This window comes from Dipteris shenzhenensis, chromosome 31, assembly GCF_047967505.1.
Source record: "Dipteris shenzhenensis isolate YYH24624 ecotype China chromosome 31, Dip_SZ_1.0, whole genome shotgun sequence".
Lineage (NCBI taxonomy): Eukaryota > Viridiplantae > Streptophyta > Polypodiopsida > Gleicheniales > Dipteridaceae > Dipteris > Dipteris shenzhenensis.
The window spans coordinates 4,402,106-4,412,048 of NC_141626.1; the positions used below are offsets into that span (position 1 = coordinate 4,402,106).

A 9,943-nucleotide genomic window follows, 5' to 3' on the forward strand; every position below is an offset into this window, starting at 1 on the left:
TCCCCCTCCCCCCCCCTTCTCTCTCTCTCTCTTTTATCTTCTCCACACCATCTCCAATGGATTCTTTTTTGTTTACATTTTTATCTTGAATGATTAAATATCATTCACCTTGTTCTCTTTGGAGGCCAAATGATTACTAGGGCTACCCATTGGGGGCAAGCCAAAAATGGCTCAAGGGCTTCCACTAGCTCGTCATTTTTTACTTTTCCACCAGCTCGCTATTTTCTAACTAGAAAAAGGAGTCTTCCCCCACTTTCCCTAGTGCATCAACGAATTGTCTCACATAGCAATAGCTTCGTTACAAGTTCATTCCCACATAAGAGAGAGACAAAGAGAGAGAGAGACTAGATCGATTTAAAAATTAGCAATAGTTAATTGTTGATAACGATTTAAGGGCTGTAGAGCTACAGCCTTGCAAACTCATATGCACAGAAATCGGCATTTCCTACTTCAATGCATTCCTTGAAAATTTTGTCCCGCAAACAATTGGACATCAATGGCAATGTCCAGCGTCTCGCACTGGGCAGATCTAGTAAGCGAAGCACTTCTTATCATTCACAACTTTGTCCAAGAAGAGCACAATCGCTCAAGCAGACCTTTGGCTCCCATAGCTTGGCGTCCTGCTTGGAATCCCGCAAGGGTCTGGCTGCAAAGTGAGCATGCCTCTAGTCATGGGCAAATCGGCATGGTTGTCTCTCTTTCCCTTGGGAGACCTATGGTGCCCTCCATAGCGCAATGTCAACAGAATGCACACTAATGCCGAGCCCTCTGCGCATTTTCCGCACTGCGTGCAGAAGGCGTGAGAATGGTAGGTGCTCGCTGCCCACATAGAGTGCTTGCTCGAGCAAGAGCAGGTGCAGCATGAATTAGACGATGCGAATTTGAGCGTACAAGTGGAATCACATCCCACAGACCACTTCTTCGGATCCAGCTTCTCACCCGCAAAGTAGGCTGTGGCCACCATGAACATCTCTGCAAGGAACTTGGGGGCCATGTTCGAAGGGAGCCTCCCACAAGCTGTGCAAAAGGCGTGCCTGTGATAGAAATTGAGAGCCCACAAACTCGGCTTCTCGTCTGCGGAACATGGGCACTTTCCTCTGACGTCGTCATCCAACCTGGACACCAGCACAAGCTTTGACGGATCGGAAAGATCTGCTGGGAAACTCGGTAGCTCTGCGAGAGAGAAATGGCGAGGGTTGCTTGCTTCATATGACGCCCTGGGGCTTGTAGAGGCAGGAGAGGAGGCAGGAGAGGAAGCAGAACTGACGGATGTGGTCCTCTTCGGGGAATCCGAAACGTCTATGCCGTAGAGTTCGAGCTCCCGCCTCAGCTTGAACATCTCCGGCTCCGACATCTTGGGAAGTGCTGCGAAGGTTCCATACCTAAGAATCGTCATCATGTTCTGGAAAACCGATTCATCGCAATCGATTACAAGAGGGGGAAGAGGCGAAGCCGGGTCTGCCAATAGCCCGTCCAACAAAGATTTGAAGTAAGAAGAGCCGCGCAAGGTCTCGATGCTCAGCGTGTAAGGAGTCCTGTTCTTGCCAACGTAGATGGTGAGATCGGATTGTCTGGTTGCACTCCGATGTGCGGGCGATTCCATCTTAAGGACCTGGTGGGGAACTTTGGAGGGGAGTCTCCTAAGGTGATGGTGGGGGTGGAAAGTGTGCGGGGGAGGATCGTCGGAGCTAGGAGAGCGGTCGGGAAAGAGCAGGTGGTGCATGTCGGAGGGGGAGGGGGGGTGCTGAGCCCAGGAGAGGGCAGGCATGGTGAGGAGGAGGAATGAGCTTGTGAGAGCAAAGAACAAAGCTTGTAAGGCGGCTTGAGAGAGGAGAAAGAGGTTTAAAAGCAAAGGAAAGAGGAGGGAGGAAATTGAGGTTGCCAAGGGAAGAAGGAAGCTTCAAAGGAAATTGAGCTATGGCAAAGATAAGGATGAAAGCTTAAGAAGAAGCTGAGCCGGGGCAGAAGCTTCATAATGTGGCTATGGTAGTTGGGCAACATATAATAAAGAGGGGTTCGGGGTACAGCTTTCATCGCCCACATCAAGCTTGTCGCCCTCGTGCGCCATAACCATAGAGAGCAGCTGGAGCCTGGGACCCTTCTCTCCTCTTCCTCTTCGTATGCTCCACTGCCCAGCCTCCTAGGGACCCTTGACCTCATCGCTGATGACACTGCAAGCGTTGCAGTGGCATGCTGCCACCCACGCTGCTGCCTCGCACAAGCACGCAAGCTTCCATTACTTTTTGCAATTTGCACGCTCCCTGCAACAAGCTTGGATTCCTCGGAATCTACTCATCAAATCTCCTCGATGAAGCTTCCTCATCCTCCTCTTGAAATGAATCTGTCATGCAATGTTCTCCACGATGAAGCTTCCTCATCCTCCTCCTCTCGACTCTCAAGTCTCGATCCTCGCCCCGCTTGCAATACAAGTTCTCCCCTTCCCCGCAGAGCTCTAATAATAACTGTGATGCAATCTTGCTCGGACAAGAATTCACCGCCTTCTGATCCTCATCCTGAAGACGAGGAATGTGAATCACAGATGTGGACGCTTGCTTGCTGCAGAGCAGATTTTGGTGACATGCCTCTCAACATGCTTCCTTCCACCGACCCGTAAAGCAATGATATGCCGTCCAAACTACTAAAGGAACCCAAATTCATTTGTAGAAACTGAAATGACAACGGACAACTGAAAGATGGACGGATCATCATGGTGAGGAATTACGTCTGGGCGGCAGGAATGGTAATAACATCAATCAACCAATCTGCAAGGCACGACTGAACTGAATTTTGAGCCTCCGAATCTCAGATGATCGATGCTTGATCTTCCATTTATTCCTTGGATTTCTTAAACAAGAAGAATGTCGGACATCCTTCGTCTTTACATGGGTTTCGTGCTGTGATTCTTTGAAAGTTTGTGGTTGTCTCCCAAGTTGCCAAATCTCAGCTTATCATATGATTTGATTGCAAGCCACCTCTTTAGAATCCTTCTAATTTTATTATGCTGGAATTTGAGGGGCACAACATTTATGCGCCCTCGGTGCTTTGTTTCGAACCTCCACATTTTAGGCTGCAGATTCTCGCACCTGTACGCCATTGAGTTTCACCGCGAGGTTTTCACACAATTTATAGCTATATTTGCAAAAACAATGTTGTAGGTTTTTGTGACCTCTATTAGGTCCAAATAAAAATTATTCCGTTCTTCTGACACTAGACTGGGTTTTTCGTGGATACTGTCCAGCCTCAAGCTGTTTATGGCCACTCTCAAGCAATGTTGTCTTAATAAGGTCAAACACCTTGCCCTCGACAAATCTCACAAGGCAAACAAGAACAAGTCTCACGCTTGTGTGATTAAAGGTGTCTCCATGGATCCCTCACATGAGTCTGCACTCTCACTCATCGTGCAATTGTGCCACTTGTGCACATACCAACACTAGGTAACAAAGCAAATTGGATACACAAGTCATGGAGCAACATGAAGCAATCGCCCCACCTTGGGGTCCACTTGAAAGTCTAACTTGTAAATGTGCCCTAAGCCCTAGTGCAGGCTTAAAATGGGTGCTGTCCTCATCCTCCATCTGCTCCACAAATTTTCTAGAGTGGATTTCCCATCATATTCCCAGTATTTCTTTTAAACTGTCCAAGGTTCTATGAGTTCTTTAGACTACCATCACCTTTTCGTAAAGCAAACAAGGTTGTAATCTATATTTACTATATGACTTTGCGGCAAGGGTACGAGTGGCCTAATGAAATTATATGAACCGTTGAAGTAGATTTCATAAAAAGTGTCTCTTCATCCTCACACTCCTCGTTAGCAAGAAGTTTACAAGAAAGCAATCCAACATATCTTGAAAATGTGAAGATGTTAAAAGCAGTGGGGGACCTTAGTTACTCTCATGATCTTACGTGCTTATGTGATTAGTATAAGTCCTTTGGGAGGCTATAAAGACACATTGGTTGTCTATCTCATGCTTACATGGGCTATGCTACGCTATATAGGTTAGCAAAACCTTAAATAAATAAGGCATACACATTTCAATCATTGTCAATGAATTGTAAAAACCACTTGAACTTGAGAATTGTTACGACAACGGTTGTCACTAGTATAAGCCTGTAGGGAGGCTATAAAGAGACATTGGGTGGCTATCTCATGAGGTCATGAAATTGTGCATGCATGGGCTATGCTAAGTCGTAAAAGTTAGTAAAACCTTAAAAAATAAGGCGTATGCATTTCGCTCATTGTTAATGAGTTGTAAAAAGACCAGTTTCAAATCCAAACTAACTACTTGTTTGGCATTTCTTTCTTTTTTCTTCTATCCCCTCCCTTTTTTTCTACTTACTATGCTTTATCTTACATGAATGCATACAATAATCACAAATTTCTTTAGGATTTACAAGACTTAACCATTATACACGGCATAAACAATGTGCCTTTGATTACAGAATTTTATCCTACAAGTTTTGTATAATAGTAAACTTGCTTAGTATTCAAGAAGCCAATTTAAGAGAGAAACAATTATAAAAAGGTGCACGAGTCTCAAGACACATGTAGAGAAAAATGTATATTTAGAATTGAATGTCCCAATGTCCACCGGTGTAGAAAAAGGTCCTTGTCTTGAAAGGATTGCTACAAAATGCTCACAAGGAAATTATAGGACATGTTATAGCATCACATCTAGCGAGAAAATGTGTATTTGCAATCAAAAGGCACAATTTATACCCTTTTTAGATTTAGTTTTTTAGTCAATCATGGAATCCTACATAAATTTGCATGTGGGAACAATGCTATAAAATTAAATAAGCTTGTTGGTTTTGTTCCATGTGATAAACAACTTAAGCCTTTTTTTTCAAGAGATTTTGTCTAATAATATGCCATAGATTAGGATGGAGTACCTCACACGTATACATGATTACAAGCATGCAACACATTTTTGTGTTCTTTCTCACTCCTAGACTTGTTTTGAGGACTCATCCCACCACGTGCTACACAATGAGATCATGAGTCAAGAGAGTTCTCATCAAGTGTCCTTTACAAAATTCCTTTTTGTCCAACCCTAGCTTCAATAATTTTTGCATATATATATACAAGAAAGTCTATAATGTAGCCACCTTAGCCCTTTAAGAAAAAGATAAATTTGCAAGCTAACAAAACTTATATCCATCGTTTTAATTGGAGTGTTGTTGCAAAATCAAGAGTACAACTTAGGGAAGTTGTCTAGCCTTCCCAAGCCTTGAATTATCACATAATACCATGATATTTCTCGATAAGGTCGACTTGGGCTTATCATTCTAAAAATATAATGAGTTGGAAGGCTTTGGTAGTTAGTGTCAAATTTTTATATAGACTCTTATTATAATGTTTGGAATAGTTGTGAACACTCTTGATCAAAACCAATCTTGGTTTTTGTGTACACGCATTGATCATTATTTATGTCTTGAGTGATCCCCATTCAAATCATTCTATTAGAAGTGCATATTTATCCGGTCATCATTGATCCATCCTAGGTGCATTACAACTATAGAATACAAGATTAGGAGGGCACATAATCGTATTCACAAGAAGGTTCCAATGTTAGATCAATATTTAATAAGTATATTTTAGAACATTTTATCCCTTAATATGAATATACTCTGATTCAAATGAAGTACGAAACACAAATGCAATAATTTTAGATGCAACAAAGACTAATTTTGCAAATAGAATTTTTTTGAATCTATAAGAATGGAACCGATTGAATATCTATGGAACACATAACGTAACACTTATGAAGGGTGAGTAAATAACAAGTAATAGAGAGAGGAAAAAATTCCATAGTGTTAAAACGTCGATATTTTAATCCCTTACTTTCCCCACATACATGAAATGTTACTTGATGCTCAAGCGAAAAGGGAGTCTAGGTGTTGAATACATATATGGCATGTATCCTAAAGGACATCAATCCTATATAATAGTTTATACTCGCTAGTCATGTTGACTCTAACTAACACATATGATCAACAAATATATGCTTTAAAACCTACAACATAGTTGGAAAAGATTATAAATATATATAAAATAGATGAGAAAGATTTACAAGTAAATGTGTGTGTGTGTGTGAGAGAGAGAGAGAGAGAGAAAGGGGGGGGGGAGGTAGAGAGGCTATCACATCACAAATATTAGTACAATGTAGACATAAATGCCATATGGATAATGTATTGAATATGTTAATTGATTAATATATAGAGCACTCACACATGTAAGTCCTAGGATAGGAATGGGTAGGAATGCATGGGTGCATTAAATGGTAGGCATAAAAGAGTCATAGGCTAAGGGTAGAATAATGGGGTATGCCCAAGGGATGGATCCCAAGAGGCATGAGAGGTTGTGACATCTCGTATGCACGGAATGTGTGTATGAGGCATTATGCATTGATATGTGGTTTGTGGATTGCATGAGCACTATAGATTAGTCAATAGCAAAAGTACACTCACGTCAGCACTCCTTCCACCCCATTTGGAGGGCCAATGCTTCTCAATTTATGCATCAATCTACACACGTGCATCCCTGCATTGAGGAGCATGACAAGTGGTATCAGAGCAGTGATCCTCTGGTTGTGTGGACTTCAGGGTGATGTCATCAGAGTCACTAAAGAATATTATCCAGGGGGCTTTCTTTCTCTTTTCCATTAGCATTGTCAATTTCGTGAGAAGACATAAATATCCAGAATGCGCTTGCACAATTTCATCGTTTGTGGTTATTATCGTCCGCAAATCGAGAAGCTTTCCATTTTTCCTTGCTATTTTCTCAAGCCACCATTTGAAAATTACCCTCTTTTATTGCTCCTCTCCATATCTATTACTAGCCCTCTACACATGCACAGCATAGCCTCTGCTCTGGTTCAAATGCAGCAGTCGCTGCAAAACACCCTGGCATCCGCCAAAACAACAATCCCGGTCACAACCTTTCATCTTCCTCTCCCTTTGATGCAATAACTATGGCTAGCAAATGCATCCTATAGGCACTCGCAGATCTGCAGAAAGATATCTGCAGCGCTGGCCCTATAGGTGACGACATTTTCTACTGGCAAGCCCAAATCATGGGCCTTGCCGTTAGCCCCTACTTTGGTGGCTTCTTCTTCGTCACGATCTCCTTCCCACAAGATTATCCATTTAAGCCTCCTAAACTTCAATTCCAAACAAAGGTGTATCATCCCAACATAAGCTCAAATGGCATCATCTGCCTCGAACATACTCAATGGAAGTTGGAGCCCAGCATTGACGATCGCGAAAGTCTTGCCTTCCACAAGCTATCTTCTCACCGATCCAAATCCAGACGACCCACTTGTTCCAGAGATTGCGCACATATACAAGATTGCACGCCTTACATATGAAGAAACTGCAAAAGAATCGACGATCACATATGCTATGAAATGAAAAGAACATGTCGCTCAGCAAGGCACAAGAGCCATAAAACAGTATCGGCTCGGCTCGCATCAAAGGAGCTTAGGAGTGGCGGCAGGAGTGATGTGTCAAGATCTAGCACTTGGCCTGGAAGGTTTCAATCTTGGTCTGTATGTGAGCACTTGCCAAATGCCATAAAGGACAGGCACATGAGGAGAGCTTCGATTGCTGGTGAAATGCTGCGTATGATTAGGACAATTGTAGGCAATTTGGATGAGTGATTTCAAGCCGTGAATGCAACAAACAACGATGTGCCCCCACTAGAATTGTCTACTCTTCTGGGCAGCAGCCTTCTCCTACTGCTTTAGAGTTCTCTCTTTGCCAACTTCAAACCCCAAGTTCGTGTTGTTGTGGGATGTCTTGCACCAATGCCAGCAGCATTCAGTTCAAACCCGCCATCCAGAATCAATTTCCATGTTGTTGTGGGATGTTTTGCACCAACGCCAGTAGCATTCCGCTCACACCTGCCGTACACAATCAATTTCCATGTTGGCCAGTCAGTGGGGGACGATTGTGTTGCTCAAGGCTTGTGGCGCTCCCACAAGGCAACCGCTACGCTTGAATTCCTGTTATCTGCGGACATGCTCTATGTTTTCACCTATGTGGTGACCTTTGCCAAGGACAAATACTCGAAGCATTCATTTGGCTGTCTTCCTCGACATGATCAAATCCCAAAGAAAAAGGGGTCAAAAAAATCCTCTTGGAAGGACATGGGTCGATAAAGAACAGCTGTTTTTCGTGGGTTGTGGTGATAGGAATTTGGTTGCAGATGAGCCTACATAAAGAAAGATGCAAGCGACATCTTGATTCACAAATCACTACCAACAGCCCAAGTAAAGAAAACGGGGAGACAACTTTAGATGAAATAGATGTTCAATGGGGATAGACTGTGATAGCTTGATAGGGAGACGACCTTGGAGAAAATTATAGAGGAAAAGATCGACATGGGTCAAAATTGCTAAGGTTAGACAATTAGAGGATCGAATTAGGCTACTAGAGGTGATAGGAAAAAGATTATCAATCCTAGAAGACTAGATATAAAAGTGATAGAAAAGGATGGTGAATCCTATAAGAAGGAGACATAACAAGTGATGTATCAATTTGGAGGAGTAACCATGAATAGGTTAGATGGTGAACGAATTTGGAGTAGCCGGAGGAAACTCAAATGAAGGCTACAAAAGTGACTCGTCATCTAGAAAAGAATGGAATACATAATTGCATGGTGATGACAAGGGTCAAAGGATTGATCTACTTAAACTTAAGATGAGCATTTAGGATAATGAATTAATAATGCATTTGCATGTAGATTAATGAAGTAATAAATGCATTTGCATGTAGGATCATACACTTGGGTAGAAAAAAACACTCAAGAATTGAGCACATGCACAATTATTACCTTGGAAATGTACACACTGGTATCGTACAGAGACGTTGGGCAAGCTGGGCTTGGAAAACATCCATGGTGCCAAGAGTCTTGAAGTTGGAGTACTAGAGATGGTTAAGTCATTCTCTTAGGTTGGGTTGATGAGCCAAGGTAGTACTTGGACTCTTCCCAAGCAAGAGGGTGCTATACATGGCCATAGGTGGTGGATATGTAAGCGCTTAGTAAGGTCTAGTGATCTTAGGTTTGGTGACCTTAAAGAGATCTCAAGTAATTGGTAAGTCATGGACGCATGACTATGGGTGGATCCACAATTAGACCTAGTGGTCTAGAATGAGTACTCAAGCAAGATCTGGTGATCTTGATTCTATAAGTTAGGCCTATCTTGTAAGTTTTGGCTCTGATCAACCTAAAACTAATGGTTCCAAACTGGTCACTTGGAACTTGGACCAATGCATGCATATGAGAGAGATAGATTAGGAAATGGTGTCTTGTTGGAAAGGAAAAGTAGAAAAGAAATAGATTTCTACTAACCCTAATGGATAAAGTTGAATTAGTCTTTGTAGGAATGTCCAAAGCAAAGGAGTATATGGACGACACAACATGAAAGATAAGTACTATGTCTTTCTTATTGATTTATTTGAAAATTGGCTTTAAAGGAACTTACTAATGTTGGATTTATTTGGCAGGAGTACCAAATATGAACATGAAATATTGAAGTTGTTGTATGGAAGTTTATACAGGAACCTAATGAGTGCTAAAGATCATGAAGACAAAGAAGAATACCTAGTAGATGAGGACATCTATGTCCCAAGCAAGAGAGCATGTCACAATACGATTTTGTAGTCTAGAATGTATTAGGCTAGCATGATCAAATGTATTAATTAGAAGGTAGGCTAGGTAGGTTTAAATGGCTAAATGCCATATGGATAATGTATTGGATATGTTAATTGATTAATATATATAGAGCACTCACACATGTAGGTCCTAGGATAGGAATGGGTAGGAATGCATGGGTGCATTAATAAATGGTAGGCATAAAAGAGTCATAGGTTAAGGGTAGAATAATGGGGTATGCCCAAGGGATGGATCCCAAGAGGCATGAGAGGTTGTGACCTCTCGTAT

General features: G+C 42.1%; 1 protein-coding gene and 1 pseudogene across 1 annotated transcript; one reads left to right on the forward strand and one right to left on the reverse strand.

Annotated features, from left to right (window-relative positions):
• Positions 1 to 414: 414 nt before the first annotated feature.
• Positions 415 to 1,948, reverse strand: LOC147880929 (uncharacterized). The gene has a single exon (XM_087369935.1). It carries the CDS (start codon positions 1,766 to 1,768, stop codon positions 587 to 589), a length of 1,182 nt encoding a protein of 393 aa, XP_087226061.1. The 5' UTR covers positions 1,769 to 1,948; the 3' UTR covers positions 415 to 586.
• Positions 1,949 to 6,971: 5,023 nt separating this feature from the next.
• LOC147880930 (ubiquitin-conjugating enzyme E2 8 pseudogene) lies at positions 6,972 to 7,410 on the forward strand (annotated as a pseudogene).
• The last annotated feature ends 2,533 nt before the right edge of the window (positions 7,411 to 9,943 follow it).

What these genes read in the sequence shown, in the direction of transcription:
- LOC147880929 (XM_087369935.1), bottom strand. Translation starts at nt 1,768, where the DNA reads ATGCCTGCCCTCTCCTGGGCTCAGCACCCCCCCTCCCCCTCCGACATG.